General features: G+C 39.5%; 1 protein-coding gene across 1 annotated transcript; it reads right to left on the reverse strand.

Moving 5' to 3' along the window:
- Positions 1-1,360: 1,360 nt before the first annotated feature.
- Positions 1,361-19,966, reverse strand: LOC109987917 (carbohydrate sulfotransferase 15-like). The gene is made up of 8 exons (XM_020639194.3): positions 19,728-19,966; positions 7,360-7,987; positions 5,411-5,750; positions 4,520-4,663; positions 3,631-3,787; positions 3,380-3,536; positions 1,906-2,053; positions 1,361-1,792 (listed from the first exon to the last, which is right to left on the reverse strand). The coding sequence occupies exons 2-8, from the start codon at positions 7,915-7,917 to the stop codon at positions 1,602-1,604; spliced, it is 1,695 nt and encodes a 564-aa protein (XP_020494850.2). The 5' UTR covers positions 7,918-7,987; positions 19,728-19,966; the 3' UTR covers positions 1,361-1,601.
- Positions 19,967-20,398: the final 432 nt, after the last annotated feature.

Below are 20,398 nucleotides of genomic sequence, written 5' to 3' on the forward strand. Positions count from 1 at the left end.
CAGGTCAGCAGGGACTTCATCATCTGGTCTGATTGTAACCTTTTATGTTTATGATGTCACCATTAGGGTTTGGTTTTGAAGTTCTTGTTATGTTGAACCATAAAAACATTCTAAGTTTTATTTTTGCAATGATTGAGAATTTTAAAGACATTATGTGTCCCAATCAGCCTTTAATCACAGCCATATGAGTCAGTACAGGATGCTTTAAAATATAATGCTATCTATCTGTGACCGTACTGTATCTCTTTAATATTAATGTTAATTTATCACAGAAACAGCAGCTGGAGTGGGTGGTTAGATGCTGAGTTAGTTAAGATGGGTTCTAGTGCCCTCTTGTGGTTTACTCTCCACATGAGCACGGCGTCACTCAAACTCCTGAGACTTGTATAAAAACCTCTTATATGTCTTAGTTTTATTAATTTGTAGTCAACTCCTGATCATCCAGTTTCTTCTACAGTTTCCACTCATGTATCTTTAACTATTTTGTCATCTTGATTCCACGGCAAAGGAAAATCATGAACTTTGTATTCTTCATATTTCCAGAATCAATTGAAGCTATTAGTAAATGTTTACTTAAGAGACCATATATTTATGACTACTTTTCACTAAAAGCATGGCTATACTTTAAATCTACGTGTAACTATAGCCCCTTAACCTTCTAACTGAGCATGACATTACTGGTATCATTTAGAACCTTTGACGCAGAACTTTTTTTAACTACCAATAATTTGGATTGCTTTTATTTTGAGGTGTTTTACTTTTCCTGCAAACATTTTGATTTTAATTTAATTTTACATAATGTTTTAATCCCTGAGGGATATTCTGGTTTACACTATTCTGGTTATTGAGAGACATGCTTCTCACAGGCCCGAAATACACACATGCACAAACGAGACCTGTGGACATGCATTAGTTCAGAGATTTCAGAGTGGGGCTGCTTCACAGGGAGCGCACCAGAGCTGTTGGGGGTTCAGTGCCTTGCTCAAGGGCACCTCGACAGAACCGAGGGAGTGCCCTGGCATCTCTCCAGCTATCAGGCCAACTTCCATATTTTGGTCCGCAACCGGACATAAACCAGAGACCCTCCAATTCCCAACCCGAGTCCCAACAGAATGAGCTCCTGCCACTTTTGTGGACAAAGTAAGATTTTCATAACTCAACAATTGGCATAAATATATATGAAATATTTTACTGTACAAATGGGATGTTTGTGCTTACAAACCAAGTTCATATTATATTATAACCACAATAAATTCAAGCCAAATGAAAGCAAATGAAAATGTATGAAGAAATGTAGTTCTGAAGTTGTGTGGTCCTTAATACAGCAGCACAGGAATCACTTTAGAACACTGGAGAAGCATCAGAAACACAAACTCAGTATATTTTAATATCATCTCAACTTGATCATTCTTCCACATCACTGCAAAAGCAAATAAATATCACAGTCAAAACCAAAAATGTCCTCAGATTCATATAATTCCACAGTTAATATACATCTGGAAATAAGTTCTCCCACTGTAAATGAATGATATCAGTAGGCATTCCTGCTTTAGCTTCCTGCTCTGGTTGTTCATCCACATTGTGTCCATGCTCATGTCCCATCAGGAGCTGCTCCAGAGAAAGGCCTTGTTGTCCAGCACACTGGCCAGTTTCTGGTTTAAAGGCTGGTGAAATTCCCTGAGGAGGTCTCTGGTTGCTGGACGCATCGGGCCCAGGTTTCTGTCGGCCGCCCGCCGGGTGTTAGACATGGCTCGTTTGGTCAGTGCTGCCTCCAGCTGCTCCGACAGAGGACCTGCAGGAGGGGGAGGTTGATTTTACCTTTAATACTGACATGAAGGCCGAAGAAAGAAATAACCACACAAAGACACGGCCAAACAGATATCAATAGTGTTTTTAGATACGTACCTAAACTGAGAAAATCAAAGACTTGCTTTATTGTCACTTTCAGGTTAGCTGCGTAGTCCTCAAGTCGGAGAACAAGAATCTGCTCCCTTTGGAAAACTGTCAGCCAGTCCAATAAGAAGATGATGTACATCCCCAAGTTTAGCCTTACCTGTGTGGAAAAATAATTAAACACACACAAGACGTCCTGATAGTGAGTGAGTGAATATATTTTTTGAAGGATAACAATGGCCTAACAAATATATTAACCAAAAGAAAGGAAGGTATTGCACAACAATTGTCTGTAAATGCAAATCCTGCTGACCCACATTGTTGCCCAGGGTGATACTTGAGTTCATTTGCAGTCAACACTCTAACGTTGAGGTAAAAGAGATGCTAAAAAACATGTGTGTGCTCTCCTTCAGTGTAATGGCAGAACAAATATTTATAGAAGCTCATTACCTGCATAAAAAAAAAAGTTGTGTTTTTTTTGTTTAAGCAAGTGCACGGTCAAAAGTGTTAAAAAAACATAACTAATAAAATTAATAGAATAATTGCTTAGATTTATAAAGCGCCTTTCAAGGGAACCCTGTACACTTTACATGAGAACAAAACGATGAACATACAAAGAGAAGATACAACAATGGTAAATAGATCGAAGAAATAAAGAGTGGTAGTGATGTTTGCAGGGGATAAGTGTCAGCCATACTGGTTTTTTTTTTCAATAACAGAAATCATAAGTTAAGACAAAACAACAAGAAACATTTGTGTGAAGAAAAAGTTATGTAACCCTGATTTTATAGCCATTTGGGGACATTTCTGTTTGAATCCATCATGAGCAAAGTGTTTCAACTGCAGTTTCCTTAATGGTGAAATAATTATCAGTTTTAATCCAGATGCACTGACATGTTATGTCCTCAGGGGGGCAGCAATGTCTAACACCACCAGCTAACACTAATCTATTGAACCTGTGTTCACAACCTCCTCAAACTTCAACAGACTTGAAAGTGAAAACCTTCATCACATCTATAATCACACATCACATCTGTTATTTGAGATGGGTTGTGTTCAATCAATCAATCAATCAATCAATTTTTATTTGTATAGCGTCAACTCATAACAAGTGTTATCTCGAGACACTTTACAAAAAGCAGGTAAAATACCTTTCTCTTTGTCTTTTAACATTACAAAAGAGCAGGTAATAAGACCATACTCATTGTTATGTTACAAAAAGCAGGTAAAATACCTGTTCCTGTTCCAGTTGCTCACTTTTGATACTTGAGGTTTTGCTGTTGTACTGAATATCAGCACTCTAAGACCGAATCAAAGCCGTGCTCATATTAAAGTACAACAGCACTGCCACCTCCCATGTGTTATTGCTTTGACAACCCCTTTAAAGGTAGGAGGAAGTTCTGAAAGAAGAAGTTAGATATCTGTTGTTACATTTACTCATTTGAACTAATAATCCTTCAAATGTAAGACGACCATGTCAGCCTACCGGCATTGCGTTGGACAGGCTGGTGTTGTAGACGCAGGACCGAAGCGTCCCCTCAGACAAACAGGACTGAAATAAGTGAACAGAGTCGATGACCTTCTGATGGAAGTCTTCTGCTGATTTGTTGGCCATCTTAAAGTACAGGTAGTCAGAATAGAGCCTGGGAAGAGACAGAAACAGTCAGTTGGAACTATTACAAGGTATGTTGCTGGATGTTATATCAAGTCACTCCATGATTTCATTTACTACTGTACCTCTCTACTGGATCTCTCAGCATGATGATGATTTTGGCACCAGGCTGAACTGTGTGGATGAAATCCTGGACCAAGAACGGAGGCTCTGTCACCTCCTTCTCTCCGTCAAGATAGCTCCACGCTTGGTTGTCCCACATAGTCGATGCACTGGCTTCACCTGTCAAGACATTCACAATCACAGCGACACCATGGGTGACTACTTTAATGGAGGGAGTCGTGCAGACAGTTAGGAAAAATGAGCCACAATACAAACACCTTTATGAACTTTATACATAATGCCTCTCCGGAAATTGTTTGCCTGCAGAGCTGCAAAATATTTTGATTAGAAAATGAACTTTTACATTTTATTGGTGACTATGCAAAATTCAAATACGTGAGGTTACTTTTGTCTCCATAAAAGCAGCAAAGTAAGCTTCATCGCCCTGTCCAGACATTAAAGCTTACTTACAAGACCAGGATACTTTTAATACATAAGATTCATACACAAATGTTTCTTTAATTCATCATTTATTGCATGATGATTTGCTTTCATAGGGCGGCAAGGTTTCGGTCAACTTTGTTTTTAACCTCAGAGATACACACAGAACAAGAAAAGTCAGATGTGATGGCAAACAGAGGCATTTGAGGTTCCTTGTTTACTTTTAAATGCCGCTGTAGTTGTCCTGAGGTCAGAGCCACTTGACTAACAGCATAACAATAAAGGATAAAAGAGAGCTGGATTTTGAATCATAGTCAGGATTCCATTGTCCAGCTGTTCATAGGAACCTCACAAAACACTGCGCATAAAAGCAAAAGGAAGAGAAATTCTTCCATGTGACGCACAATGGACGCTAACAATACCAAATCCTTTACGCAGCCACATCACACAAACACTTTCACATGTGCTCACCTGTTATGAGCTGGAGTGCTCGGTGGTCTCCAGATGAATTTCCACTGATTACTTCTTGGAGTTTGTGGGCTGCCAAGTCAAACAGATCCAGGTAATCTTCCACAGGAAAATTTTCCTGGAAGCCATCTTTGAAACGTATATAACCTGCACCCGGAGGAACACCCAAAGACAACTCATTATTAACTCTTCTATCGACTTCTGCGCCATTAAAGTCATTTATTGGGTTTCTAAGCTTGAATCTGGTTGAGCAGTTTCAACAAAAAAATACTGTAGTCTTTTGCAGGCAAACATGCGGACAACAAACACATGGTGCAAGATAGCACAATACATCATTTTTCTTTTTGGACAACAACTATTGGTGCTGTTGATTAAAGCACTTCCTGCAAGAGGATGATAATTAATAAAGCATTTGATGATCATGTACTGCACTAGTTTGTCTCCAGATTTGGACATTCACATAAAATTTGATAAAAATTGAAAGAGAAGTCTAGCAGGGGAAAAAACTGACCCAGAGACAAATGAAATATGGACATATCAATATATAGACTTTTCACTGTCTGGAGATTTCACATCCCCAAAACCCTAAAGATCCCTGTTAACAGACACTTGACACTTTTTTCAATTAAATTGTCCAGGATTGTTTTAACTTGAAGTAAAACTTTAAAAATTGATGAGCAACAGAGATGCTGCGATTAGTTTTCTTTTGTTCCAGTAATTAGTTAATAAATAAAAAGAAGGGGCTCTTTTCAATATCAGAGTATGTTCATCCACCTGTTCATTTTCTTTGGATTGAGAAACTCATTTATATCTGTCAATCATCAAGTTTCCCCAAACTTTTTCCTCAACCATTACAAACGTTAAGAAAACACCATCCAACACCTGGTGACTCACCAAAGCGTTTCCTGGTCCACCAGTGAGGCTCCTTCATGGTGTTGAACTTGACCTCTGGATGCAGCAGCAGCCTGTGGAACAAGTCGGTCGTTCCGCACTTTGGTTGGCCGATGATGTAAAAGAACGGCAGGCAACGTAGACGAAACAGTTTGCCGTCTCTGTGGTGTAAGTGCTGTTGAAAGTTTGTCCTCAGGTGGTCGCAGATGGTTTTGAAGCTCTTTGAGCGCAGGGTGAAGAGGTTCCTCCTGTATGGATCAGAGCTGAGTTCACCCGAAAACTCCTCGTACCAGCAAGGGCTTTTCATGTTGGGAAGGAAATGGCGAGGAATCACAGAGAACAGCTGCAACAAAAAAAAAAAAAGAACACAGACAACATGAAGCAATATAGAGGGGGGACAGAATGACAGAAAAAAATGTATGGGGCAGCACAGGCCTCTGGAACGTTGTGATGACAATGACGAATTATCTTTTGTTGTTAGTTTGTGATGTGAGTACAGCGGAAGTCCTTCTGCAATGTGCACTGTGAACATACAGCATCTGGAGCTGGAAATAGAGTGAAAGAATATGCAAGGTTCTACTTTCACAGAGAACAGCTGCAACTTTACATGATACATACTAGATGGTTGCAAATTCTAATGACATAAAAATGATCTCAAGATCTATTTTAGGGGCTTCTTATGCCTTTTATTTTAGAGATAGGACAGTGGATTGAGTCAGAAACAGGGGCGAAAGAGAGAGTGGGGAATATGTGCTGGACAGGAGATACAGGTCAGATTTGAACCCGGGATGCCCGCCCTCGAGGACTTGAGCCTCTGTACATGGGGGGCGCGCAATAACAGTCAAGCTACTGACGCGGTGCCCCAACATGAAAAGTATTAAAACATCTATACTGGGGCACATGACATTATTTTTTAGCTTAGCAACTAATACATCCCCACATACAATTTTGGCCACTTTCTACAGATGTCAGTGGAATGATGTTGCTTAATAACCTGCATGGCTGCAGCTCAGAGAAAGAGATGGTTATCTATTAGAAGAGATTGGTGGTGTAGCTTTTGTGTATGCATTTGCATGAATGTTAACTGAAATAAGACCCCTTTTATTTTGCTGGAGCCTGACCGATTAATCGGCCAGCTGCTAATGTCTTTGGTGCAGCAGTGTAGGAATGCGTGAGAGGCTGAATGCTTTCTGGAACCCATCACCTAAAGTCTGACAACAATTTGACTTCTGGGACCAACGGCAAACTTCTTAGGGCTTCCGTAGTATCGAACAGTTAGATAAATGACTTCCTACCAAGACTTCCTTTTCTCAGAATTTGTAAATCCAGATAAGCGTTAGTGTGACATGTAGTGTACAGCTCTTTTTTCCTTTTTACCATTCATATTTTTAACACACACCACTAATGGATATTCACCTTACTGAGCTCATGGTGCCGCATCTGTAATTATAGAATTTAAAGTAAAACGGTCAGAACCACCAGGTGTGTAACTCTTCAAAATGACATTGGGTAAGGTAAAGATGACAACAAACACCAACCACAAGAATATTTAGTACATTATCAAATTGTAAGAGCAGTCAGTAGGGCCTTAACAACACATAGCAAGACATGTAACCTGCTATTAACTGAACAGCCTTACAAACATGGTGTTGAATCATCACCTATGTCAGCCTCTATACAAACACCAGTTATTATGAGCTTCAGTAAACAGGCATTTACTGTAGCTGTGCCAGTAATGAGTTTGTTGTTTGTCAGCTTCTACAAATCCCTTTTGTCATAAAAAATATATAGGAACCATAGTGGTCATTTGCAACCCTGTTTTTGTTATTGCTGGGTCAAAACATTGCATTATTGCAGCCTGAAAGTGTAACAACAACAACCTATATCTTTGCTGGTCAATTGATGTACATAAAAAATGAGTCAGAGTGTCTTTGTTATTTTCAAAGACTTACATGGGAGTCTCTTTCAATGACATCCTTTTCATCCGGCACCTTCCTGGGTGTGTATTCCAGTTTGGAGCGGATGCTCTTCACCAGCAGTTTTATGTCCTTTGAGGTGTTTTCAGAGGAAACGTCAGCGACTGCCGTGCATGTCGGAACAAACACAGGTCTGATCTGATCGGGTGAGGGGGTCAACAGAAGTCCTTTCTTGTCCCATGTCAGGGTGTAGGAAGCCATGATGAGGAACATAAGCGTCAGGCCCATCAGGAAGCTCACCACTTTGACTTTTGAGATGCTCCGCAGGTTAGTCAGCAACACCAGAGGAGACCACTTTGTATCGAGATTTTCAGGCGGGTTAGTGTGCCGAAAGTCAAAAAAAGTTCTGACAGGTCTTTTCCCATAGTTCTCACCGATGAGCAAGGTGTGAATGTGATTATAGTCCGTTTGTGTTATGTTCCTATATTTGTAGTCTGATAGTGACATACTGGAGGCATGTAGAAAAAGGACGCAGGAAACTATTTTTCTGTCAAAGCAGCACCCATAGGAGTGTGTGTGTCCTGATGTGTCCATCCGTCATAGTTTTTCAAACTGCAAGTCATCATTTGTCTTCAGCTAGCTGCCTTGTCTTCAGCAGGGCCTCCTGCGAATGAGAAACAGTTGTTAAAACACGTTACATGTTTTTCTTGTCACCAAAAAAATAAGTTTTTCTCTCCTCTTTGAAGTATTTCAGGCCCATGATTCCAAGAGAGGTGCTGAGAACACTTTTAATATCAGGGTATTTTAGGAAGCTTTATTCCCCATCTCGGGCTTCACTATATGAATTTTAACTCTACAACCCTTAATAGCACATTTCACCTCTAAAATGTTTGAGGTCAGCTGCAGAGTGTGTGTGGCCTGCTCGGTGGAGATCCTCACTTTATGATGAGGGCCTTAAAGCACACGCAAAGACAAGCTCCCCCAAGAGACTCTCAAGGTCAGAATAATAGTTACTCTGTAATTCAAAACCAAAAACACACCATTAACCCCCGTTTGAGAAAAGCCCACTGAGAGCTCTGTTTTGTTAACCTGGAAATAGTATTTTCAAGTTCGAGTTTTCACTCAGAAAACCAAGTTAGGTATTGATACAGGTGGACACTCAGTGTGGCGAGAGCACGCATTTTGTTTTCTTTTACCGCCACATGTATAATAAGAGTCATTATTATTTCAGGTCCAGTGATCAGAATTTCCAGCTTTGTAACTGTGAAACGTTCTATAAACACTCTGACACTTCCTCAGCCAGTAGTGTATTTCTTATCGTTTGTTGCAGAGTGTTTGATTTAAAGTCCCACTGGAGCAGGAAATGAAATGCTGCACCAGTCTTTTAGGGAACTACATGAAGCACTCTCTTATTTTACAGCGTTTAATGCACAACAGGGGCCTGTTAAAGAACAAGCACAAAACAAGATGTGTCTCCACAGGCGGCAACTAAAATCTTTAGAGGTGCAATTTACAGAATATGATATCAATAAATGTCCCTTAAGCTCAGATAAGTGAGGCTGCATTACTTGATTTTGTTCCATGAAAAAAAATAAACAAATTCTTCAATAGACATAAAAAAAAAGATTTCAAAAACCATGCAGCCACCCACAGAAGTAACTGGCAGGATGCCAACATAACTCAAAGACAAACCTATCCTACTGCAGCTTTAACTGAGAGCACATTCTTATTTTATTGGACAATGCTGTGAACTAGAGAGGAGTCTAGGGTTGATGTTTTTTTTTTAAGAATACTGGATGAGTTGATGGAGAGCATCTCTTGGATAGCGTGGCCTAAACTCAGATTTATTATGGTACCTAACTGTCTCTTTTTTAAAGTACAAGAAGAGTAATTAAATGTGTGCAATAGAGCACAAGAAGAAAACAATGAAATGTTGTCCAGTCAGATTAAAGGGGCCCTGCAGAGATTTTATACATCAAGTTTTGTTATTATAAGGATTGAATAAGTCGAATCATATTATGTAGACTACACCTAATCTCTGCAGTAAAGTTGTAACAGGTGTGTACATTTTTGGTTATTCAAACAAAGTTTTCATCAGTATGGACTTGCTGAATGTATCAGGCTGGCCTCAGCAAGTCCAAGAAAAAAACTCTCAGACAAACGTATAAAGACTGCGTTTATTGACACTGTCTCCTTTTAGAGGAGTTACTGGCCTCATATAATAAATATCAGTATACATACTTTGTTTTTTAAATGCTAATGATGCATATTGTTAAATGAAATCCATCCACAGAAATTGAAGTTGACAGAAGTTTGGGTTAAAGGGATTTTTTTTCCTGTTTCTGCAAGAAATCCTTCTCCTCGCCTCACCTCTAAATGTCTTAAACGTCTATGTTTTATGTTTATAACCCTTTTAATGATGTGAATGTTTGAATCCCTTTCAAGCTCTTTTTTGGAAAAAGCATATCAATGAACACTACTGTTATCCAGTCTTATTTTATTCATGCCTCTGCATATCTATATTTCGACAAATCTCTGTAATTGCTATCCCCTCTGATCTCTGTAACTAGCCATTTTTTTTCTCCCCTTTAAAGATTCATGTGTGGTTCGTGCAAAATTCAAAATGTGGCAGAAAAGAGATCCAGAATGTGACAGAGTACAAAGAGGACAGTGAGAGAGTCAAGGGTAAAGTACAGAGTGGAGAAGTAAAGCAGCGAAGATGAGCAACAGCAGCGTGAGGAAGAGCATGAGAGACAGCTTTTAGACCCCTTCGGTGTAAAAATCGATTCGTGGCAGAAAGCAAACAGCAGGTGGGATCGACTGAGGTGAAAACACATCATCGAAATCCTGCTGACTCAAAATAAAAGGCAGAATCAATTTTAACATCAGATGCTTTTGTTGTCAAAAGAGCACAAATGTCAAGTCTGATCTGTTATGAAAGCCCAAATAGTGCAGGGTTGTTTACACCATGAATCTGTGTATTTAAAATCGGGTAGACTTAAGATTGCATTCTGACATCATTTTCACCCAAGAGAGCTTACACAGTACAGTAAATACAAACAACATATATCTGATATATTACAGGTTCTGCATATCTGTGCAGCTGTTCAGGAGACAGTAATCATATAATATCGTGGGACAGCCAACGATTCCCAGCCCTAATTGAGACGCTTAACCCAGATGCCAAAATGTTCATTCTTTTAGAGATCTAGAGAGTAAAGTTCAGGGGATTGTGGTGTAATTAATATTTATACAAAAGATCATAAAAATAATATTTGCCATTCATAATACAGCTGTTGCGATATTTCAGTTTGGACCCACTGACAGACTGGTAATACCATCAGTGCAACCAACAAGGCTTAAACCCCACAAAGTTATCCTCATATGCAGGCACATTTGTTTTTCTTTTCTGCAGTAAAATGAGATCCAGCTGATAGTGGCGTGTAATGATGCTGATGTTGTTGAGACAGTTGTTCAGTCCGTCAACACAGATCGATATCTGCATGCTGGATTTGAGTTGAATTGGTCTCCAGAGAATAAGTTCTGATCTCTTTGCTAAGCCCCTGACCTTCGCATGAGTGTGCCATGATCAGGCCAAGATTCCCTATTTGTAGAGAAATGTTGAAATTAAATGGCAGACAGCCATGGAATTCAGAGAGCATAGCTATGCTCTCACGGGATTTTCAACACAGAGTATTCCTCTTTCCTCATCTGCAAGGTCAAAATATCAACTTGAAATAATTTGCTGCCTACCGTGAGATGTGGTGAATCAAACCAGGCTGTGTGAGTAAAACCATTTGGTTAAAACCAACTATCGGGTCAAGAACGCAAGAGCTGCAATTATTTTAAACTAAGGTCTCAACTCTCTAAAAAACAACAACTAATATGCTATTTCATCCCAATCTGCTTTTGTTTACATAAACTGTCGAGCCCTGATTTTCTTTTAACCAAAGAACTCCAACTGAACATCAAACCCAGTATGTCTGGACTCCTCTACAGACTAAACCTCTGAGCTCCAGCTAAATGGATAAAATACAAGTTTAAGTAAGATGTTATTGAAACGTTATACTCTTCAGGGAGTAAAATGCTTTACTCTTCAAAAATCAGTGATAAGAACACAAAAATACACCAACTATGAGAATGTTATAAGTTTTGCAGTTCCGGCACCTGATGAGGGCACTAAGTGAAAGACAAGGCAGTTGAAGGGACGATGATGTTTCTCCTCAAGTCAACCAATCGTTGGCACGATATTTTACAGTATAAATGTAAATGTATGTGAATGTATGTGCGTGGAAATCACTTTGATCAACCACTATTCATTGTGTTAGGTACTCTGTATATATGAAAGTGTTAAAAATAGATTCTCGAGGTTATCTCAAAGCAACAATATGTAACTTTTCAACCTTAAAATATTTGCTTGTAAGTCCGTCTAACAGCGTAATCACGTTCAACAGGAATAATGATGTCTCTCCCAACGTCCGCACAGCAGCTCGCTGCCTCAATACTCCACTATGTAACTTTCGCGCTCATCTCACGAGAGGTACATACTGCTTTACGGCACTAGTTTACAAGTCTTCGGAGTTAGCCGAGACTTTAAATATTAGGAGTAAGCCCGTCTCTGTACTGCTTGATGCAGGCTAAGAGGAAAAGCATGTTGACGGATGAAGCTAGGAATAAAATAAAGAATAAAGAGAGAGTGACCGAAAAAGAGACCGGACTAGAGTAAATATTGGAGAGGCTTTTACACGTTGGAGAGCTTCGGGGAACGATGGGCTGCAAGTCCGATACCGAGCTGGCACTGCTGCTGTTGAACTGGTGAGTAATTTCTTTGCATCATGGTTATCAGTTGTTTCAACACAAACCCATTCAGTTTATATCATATAACTACCAGAATGTCAGAATAACGTTACTGTCCCCTGATGATGAGTTAGCGAGGCATGCTAACCTAATATGTCAGACTTTGACTGATGCACGGCGAGAAAAGTTGTCGACACATTAGCGGGTGGTTGAAAGCCAAGTCAGCTCATTTCTGCAGAAGTTTAGCCCGTAGCATGTTAATATAGACAGCATATTGTCCCGGGTTCAGGTTACGATAGTTCCGGCTGCTAATTATCTGAGCAGCGCGTATGCAAAGTTGAAACCAACATTACTAAAAATACTCTGCACAGTTGTATCAAGCAGCATAATGACTTCGAACTTTATTCCAGCTTTCTAAAAAGGCGATCAGTAGCATCTCCAGCAACAAATGCAGCCTACAACCCTGCCAGAGTCTTACAGTCAGACCGCAACAGGTATGTTTTCATGGAGTAACGTTATCTAAAAAAATACTGTCATTGAATGGTAAGATGTAAGATTCTACTTGTCTTTTGATTCGGGAATGATGTGTTTGCTGTCAAAGGTGTTAAGCTACTGAATAAGGAAGAGGAGGAGGCTGATGTCTTGTAATCCAGGCAAATTTTACTTACATCTCAAACACACAAATATATATTTTGCAGATCACCTTCCAGTAATGCCTTCCCAACTTGTATCTAAGAAAGGCTGAGCCCCCCCTCCCAAGGACCCACACAATAATATCAATACATATAATCACAACAATCAAACTATTGGCCCGTGTGCTTAACCTTCCAGTCCTACCTGATTCAGACAAAAGACATGGTGAGAATATATTAAAACTTGATTGCATTTCAGTGTTCAAATTAGCATGTATTCACCTCCTTGATTCATTCACTGACATTCCTTTTTAGGGTTTTAAAGACTTGATCCTTACACACCATCTTCCTGTCTAACACCCTCTAATTTTTCCCTCACTACTTATTTGTGAGATAATGATGCCAATCAGCCGCAACCAAATCTGTGCCTCGTGTGCGAGGATATCAACTAAACAGCGAATGAAAATCTGCCTCCCTGCAAAGCTCTTCCAGAAAGGGAATAATACATGTTGTATGCACTCTGTTCAGTGCCAAAATTACAAAATATTAGCATGAAATAGCTAAGATCACCTTGAAATTAGTCAGTTCAGTTCTAAGAACCAGTGCTTGGTACACACACATGTTCTTGCCTCTCCTTTAACATATTTAATCATGTCTTCATGTTTAGTACTGTGTAAACACATCCTGACCTTGTACAGAGCACTTTGTGACTGAGACTTGGCTTAATCCCAATGGGAGGCACAAAACAAACCAATGCCACAAAAGGAAATAGGAAAGCCTCCCTGTTGATGAGAGAGTCAAGCAAAGACAGATGAGATACCAAACTGAAGAAATAATGACACTTTCTCTCCCTAAATGAAAAAGAAATCAGAAGTCAGAGCAATTTGAAGGACAGAAAACAACAAATACACCCTACTAGGAGAAACTAAGAAATATATTTATTTTTTCCCCTGGCCATTTTCACAGTCAGATAAAACCCTGACAGGAAATCCAACAGCTCCCAGAGAGCACAAATGTCTCAGGAAGGGGACTTCATCGCTCTCTTCATCATGAATTAGTCCTCCCTTTCCTTTTCACTTTCCGCTAAGAGTACAGATGAACTGGCCGATTTGCTGTCACTGATGAACGATGTTTGCCTTCACAGGAATCTGAATCCTTAATCTGTTAAACAAGCAGGCTCCTGAAGAAATAGTACAGTCTAAACAAAGCAAGCGCCTGAAGAAAAGCACGTCAAATGTTAAACCTCTTGTTAAACAGTGTCTGACTTGATCAGCCAGTTCACCACAGTCCATCTTGACATCTGGAGTGCAGATGTGGTCCTCAGCTAAACTAAGTGTTTGCCCATGCATGCAAGTGTATATATTAGCATGCATGTGTTTTTTTTCTCAAAGCAGCAGGCTGTTTGCTTAAGCAGCACATTCAAACCAATGTGACGTTAATAAGCAGAGAACACCTGAAACATCTGTCCTACTGTTTATTGAGTTTTGAGGAAGAAGGAGTGAGGAGTCCCGAAGACAAAAGGTAGATCTAAGGTCAACCTATATGTAGATGGGCAGTGCAGCCTTTGTCACTTGGAAGGTTATTTATTGTGAAATTTGGGACTTATTTTCAGAGCTACGCCCACTGTTCTTTCCAGTGTGCTTAATTAGAACGATTGATTGGATCAGGAGTCCTTGAAAGTGGACAGGTCAAGAAACAGATTTTCTGACCATTGAACAACGCTTTTGTAATCTCACTTAAAGCATTTCTCTATTTGGTTGGGATTGAACCCAAAATGCTCTAATGTACACTTGAACAGGACATCCGACATGGCAATATTAAGAGAACTTGACATAACCATCCATTTCAATGAATGTGCCCAGGCAAAAAAGTATCCCTCAAACTTCTGCATTTTTTAAAACTATAACCTGTATATAAATATGGACAGCTTGTCTCCATCTCCTTATTTTGTACACCGCGATGGTTACTGACACAATGCGCTGGAGATGTCTTTTGAGATAAGACATGCACAGAAAAGATCTCGCAGGTGAGGAAGTGACGGCAAAGATCCCTGAGATCAGCACACGCTAACAGCAGAACATTTTCTTGTGTCTGTTTGAAGCAGACACTCATGGCTATAGAAAGTTCAATGACTCTTGGGTTGTGGGATTACATTTCCTCTCTTTCCTTCTTAGAGAACGCTGCAGGATTGGCGTTTGGCAACAGAGTTGTAAGTCATGTCATTACAGCCACTGTTTTTCACATCAAATAACTCATTCAAACTAAACTTCTCAGACAAGTGAAAACTTGGACATGTATTAGCATGTTAAGAACTATTATGACAGCAACCATGTCAAAGAAAAAATTATTGGACATGTGTTTTAATTTTAAAATACACGTCAAATGTGTTGACATGGACAAGGTGGGGTTTATGACCTATACTGCAGCCAGGCAGCAGGTGGTGCTCCAATGTTTTTTGGCTTCACTTCTGCCCTGCTGTTATGCTGTCCATTCTTTATACAGTCTATGTTTTTAACTCACAGAGTTTGCACATCAAAGATCTGAGCTGAGTCACTTCCTGTACATACACATATTAATCCCACTTTGGAATAATTGACGCGTATCGGTATTCAAGACTTGGAACTAATTGTGATAAAATAAAGAATCCCTTCCAACTTTCTGATGAATAGTCTTTTTTTAGACAGATGGGTTGGGCTTGGCAATAAAACAATCTCCATCCAAGGTTGTGATCAAATGAATGTCTTTAACGATGAAAAACTCTGAAGTTTTGTAGTGTAGTGTAGCAGTAGGCCTACTGAGATACAATAAATATGTTTCTGGTTCCATATAACATGCCATGACCCATAGCAGATATGATTCAGAAGCAAACACTTAACCAATGACTTTATTTTATACTGATGCAATAGCTGAATAATCTTGGTTGTTACTCAATATTCCAACATGATGTCCCTCTGTCAATTTTTAGTAGACTTTCCCAAATGAGATTTAAAGTTGTACTTGGTCTGATCAGGTCATATTGAAATGAGTCTGAATGTAAGAGGGGACGAGATGTATCTGCCAAAGAAAATAAAAGATAACAGATTTGTTCCAATACAAAAAGAAACCAAGTCCAAAATACTAAACAATAACTCCTACCTGACACTTGTATCTTCATTTATTGGAACCAGGAGTGCTTTGGGCTGCCAATGGAACACTGATGGAAAACGCTTTAAGACAGATCCTGTCAGTACTGTTCAACTGCCGCAGCTTTTGATTTTGTGTGTGACTACCCACTATAGTAAATCCTATTTGCACATACAAAACATTGCCACACAACATGTAGCGGCTTGATCGTGCTCATTATAGCTCTTGCGAACCCAAAGCTTCTCACACTTTCAATGTGCATTTCAAAGGCTGGGAGTGGTGAAACTAGACTTGTACCTGTGAAATAAATCACTCCAGATCCAATCTATGAAACTCTTCTTGATTTGGCATGTACATATTCATTAACTTAATAATCACTAATGACTTCTATACCTTTCACTTTGAGTACTGCCCAGATTATAATGCTTTATTCATTCAGGGAAAATATTTGTCTTGGCTGGTGACCAAGACTGGATCTGATTAAGGGCTACAGCATGTAAGCAGCTTAATAAAGCCATTTCTGGTCTGTTGCATTTCATGAACTTTTACTGTTGATTTTAGCTATTTGAAGATGGAAGGCGGTTGGTGGGTTTAAAATTAAATACATTATGGGCTTGTGTAATTTTATATTGTATGGCCTTAGATTTTGACATTGAACATAAAACAGTGCATGTTATAGCTTTAAGTCCTAAAGAACCAGTAAGGAGTCTTGAAGTCTGCCAGCAAGTGACCAGTCAACACTATTTAATGCCCTCCCAATTAAAGCAGTGAACCATGCCTGATGTACAATATGACCATGTACATCGGAATGGATCCATTTATTAATTATTTCATGCTGAAAGAAAGTTTCTGTTGCTGTGTGAATGTAAATTCAATCAAAAGCTTTATCTTCAAAGAGAAAGCTTTCTGGTACAACTGTAAAAAATGTTAAAACAACACTTCATCGGAAAGGAAAGAGAAACAAAAGAAGACAAGTTCCAGTGAATAACATCATTTATCTTGAAAATTACTCAGCAGGACAGCTCAAGCAGAAAAAACAAGGGAGTGACAGATGCAGATCAGAGTTTGACTACATTGACTCATCCTTTCTCCTCCAACTGAATTCATGTTTGATATAATACAAAGCCAATCGTGCATTACTGAGAATTGTTGTCATCTCGAGCTTAAAACTACCAGCGCCTGAAATAGAAAGTGGGAGCTGTTGCCAGAGCACTTAAGGATCATGCAATCCTCCCACATTCCTAATGTGATCTGTTACAGAATCGTTTCCTTCCATTTGTGTTGGACCCCCAGAGTCCAGTCTAAACAATCTGATACAGTGCAACTCTCTCCCTCTCCCCTCTCATACTTGCAGCATTACCTAAGACGTTCAACATTAGTCCTTGCCAAAAGAGACATGGCTCTGACATCTTGGAGGCTACACACATTTGTTCCACAAACTCAGGGGGCAACCTAAAACCTTCCTGTGCAGTTGACCTGACAGACAGCAGGGCTGGGAGCAGAAACCAGTGAGGTTTAGTTTGAGTGTGTGCAGAATTATGGGGTGTGAAGAGGTGCTTCAACCAACTTTATCCTCCTTCGCTCACACTCAACTCCCACTCCTTCTGCCTAATTAACAACAAAATACAACTGCAGTGATTTAGAACTGCTCTGTCCACTGAGGCGGGTTTGTCCAAAGGTCATCTGCCTACCTGTCAGGACCTCCGCTCTGCGCTCTGAGCAGAGCAGCAGCCCCTTCAATACACAAGAATAGAGAAAATGTCAAGCAGCTGGATGTAGTTTATATATTTTACATTTCATTTTAATAGAGATATTTTTCTAGCCTGCTGCCAATTCTGATACTTATAGAGTTGAGTATTGGCAGATAGCCTATATCCCTATAATACCACGTGATAGCCTAAATAACTTTTTTAAATGTAGGACTATATTACTTTTTAACAGCTTTGTCAAACTTACTCAATGATGGAATTGCAATCAATTTTGTTTTGCCTGGCCCAGTATATTGAAGGAATAATAGTCTAAAATGTGGCAATCTACAAACCAGCTTGTGGCCACTCGGCTAGCAGCATCTAATGACTTCATGTGTCTGATAAAGAGTGTCAAAGAAACTCTGTTTTAAAAGCTAAAACTGTTGTCTTTTGTTTTTAAAATTGAATACTTTTCGTACTTTTAATTTAAAAAAAAAAAAATCTTAAAATGCATTTGTGGGAAACATTGCTAATAAATTGCTAGCTAACTCAACTTTTCACAAAATGCAGCGAATACTTTCAATGTTGTATAATGTTAGGCTAATATTTTATGTATCGTATTTAAGCGGCAACCTCCGGTGTTGAAAATGAAGCCGGTGCGGAAGTGCAAAAACCTGAGCAACGAAAGTCATGAAGTAGAGATAGAGAGTAGAGAAGTAGGTTACAGCCTGGTTTGAAAATCTTCGAGAGCTGGTTTCCTTGAATGTTTTTAAAGGTCGTCTTAATGATCTGGAGGCAGAAATATCTGACTGTAGATGTTTTAGCTAACTCGTTTTGCCCTTTTTGATCGCTTTTTTGCTGATGACTTATGACAGATTCTGATGAATGGTTCTTTTTGTGATTCCTGTATTTATGTTAATTATTGTTAAGTGTTTTATGTCTGAAACCCTGTAATTGTGCTGCTGCCTGTCTTGGCCAGGACGCTCTTGTAAAAGAGATTTTTAATCTCAATGAGACTTTTTCCTGGTTAAATAAAGGTTAAATAAAAAATTTAAAAAAAACGAAACAGGTCTGATTAGCTCATTTCTCGATCGGCACACACTGTACGAGGTTGAATTTTTTGATAACATCTGTTTTGATTTTATGAAGCATAAGCGTTATTCAGAATAAGATGCGTAGCTGACCCAATTTTCAAGAGGGCTTAAAATCCACCTCAGCTCCAGCACTTAGCCTGTCGTTAAATTGACTGAAAGATTGAGGAAACATTTCCTGCATGGCAACCGCCATCGATGGGACTCCAAAGACCCCTGCAGTAACAGATGGTTGACGCATCTCAGGCTTCTTCCATTATTGTTCATAGTCTATGATTGTATTTTATGTTAGTATGCTGCATTGAGTGGAGTAGCCTATTGCCGATAGTGCTCTTTAAGTTTTTCTTGTTTGTTTGTTTTTTTTCTTTACTCATGTCAGAATAAATCTTTCCAACACATCACCACCTAGCACTATAATCAAAGCCAATAATGAACATGAGTCATTTTATAGCTTGTTTGTCATGAAGCGTGAGAGAAACCATTGAAGCATGATGAAAGGAATTAATCAGGAGAAAACTGACAAACAACTTGATGTAGGCAGAACGCTCCAGTTTGTTATGTTACAGTAAACACAGACAAATAATTACAAGGCAAGTGAACATCATGGGGAGCACGTGTACAAATGTTTACTGCAGTTTATCTTTGCCTCATAACGCTTTTCTGTTTGTGGTTCAGACTCAAAAAAGAAAAAAGGACCAGTCTATAACCCCCAGTGACATGACACTGAGATGTTCTGCAGCTGTTCAGCAAAGGAGGAAATAGAACCAGGAGGATAATAGTTTGAACTTTAACAAAACCTGTGGGGGACTTTTTATTTCATTTTGGGATATTTATTGTTTTAAAGTAGCTTTTATTCCCCAGCCCCATATTTAAGATACATTCCGTCTCCTACTAATGTTACTTCCGTCCATTGAAAGACACATCTATAGTACTGTAAACTACTCGGCTCCAAAATAACCAAAACGTTTCCTTTAACATTGATGGGTCATGATGAGGGGAACTTTTGCAATCTCTAAATCTCTATTTTGCCCTTCCCCTTTCCCAAATCAGAATCTGATCATCAAGATACTCACACTGGAGTTGAGTCGGCTTCACGCGCCTCTCGTGAAGCCGCTCACGAGCCACGACGACCACCAATCAAGCTGATGAATCAAACGAGTTGACAGGTGTCTGTGGGGGTCTTTTGGTGAAATAAGTGCGTGTGTATCCTCAGCATCTCTCGTGCTCATGTTGACAGACACCGGCTGGGTTTTGTCGAGGAAATGAGCGACTTTCCGGAGTCTCCATCTGACTGAGCTCCCCCGCGCGCAACAGCGAGTGAAGAGGAGGGAGAGGAGAGGAGAGGAGAGGAGAGGAGGGGAGAGGAAGGGAGGGGAGGGGAGAGGATGGGAGAGGAGAGGAGGGGGAGGAGGGAGAGGAGGGGAGAGGAAGGGAGGGGAGGGGACATTACATTGTGATGAATGAATTACAATTTAAAAAGCAGATCATAGTAAGTTTCTCCTACAAATGTACCTGATTTTGATGCGCCGAGGGGAAAAGAGTTCACCTGTTACCTTATTAAAAGTTATTCTTACACACTCATCTGTAAAATGAGCCGTATTAACTGAGCTATTATTTCACGCACTGATTTATTGTTATAGGACATTAGCTCAATACATTGTTTTCGATTGGGCCTGATTTTAATTAAAAGAACTAACTATATGATCATGTTTTATATCCACGTAATAATCCGGAAGTTTAACTC

This window comes from Labrus bergylta, chromosome 10 (assembly GCF_963930695.1).
Source record: "Labrus bergylta chromosome 10, fLabBer1.1, whole genome shotgun sequence".
In the NCBI taxonomy this organism is placed as follows: domain Eukaryota; kingdom Metazoa; phylum Chordata; class Actinopteri; order Labriformes; family Labridae; genus Labrus; species Labrus bergylta.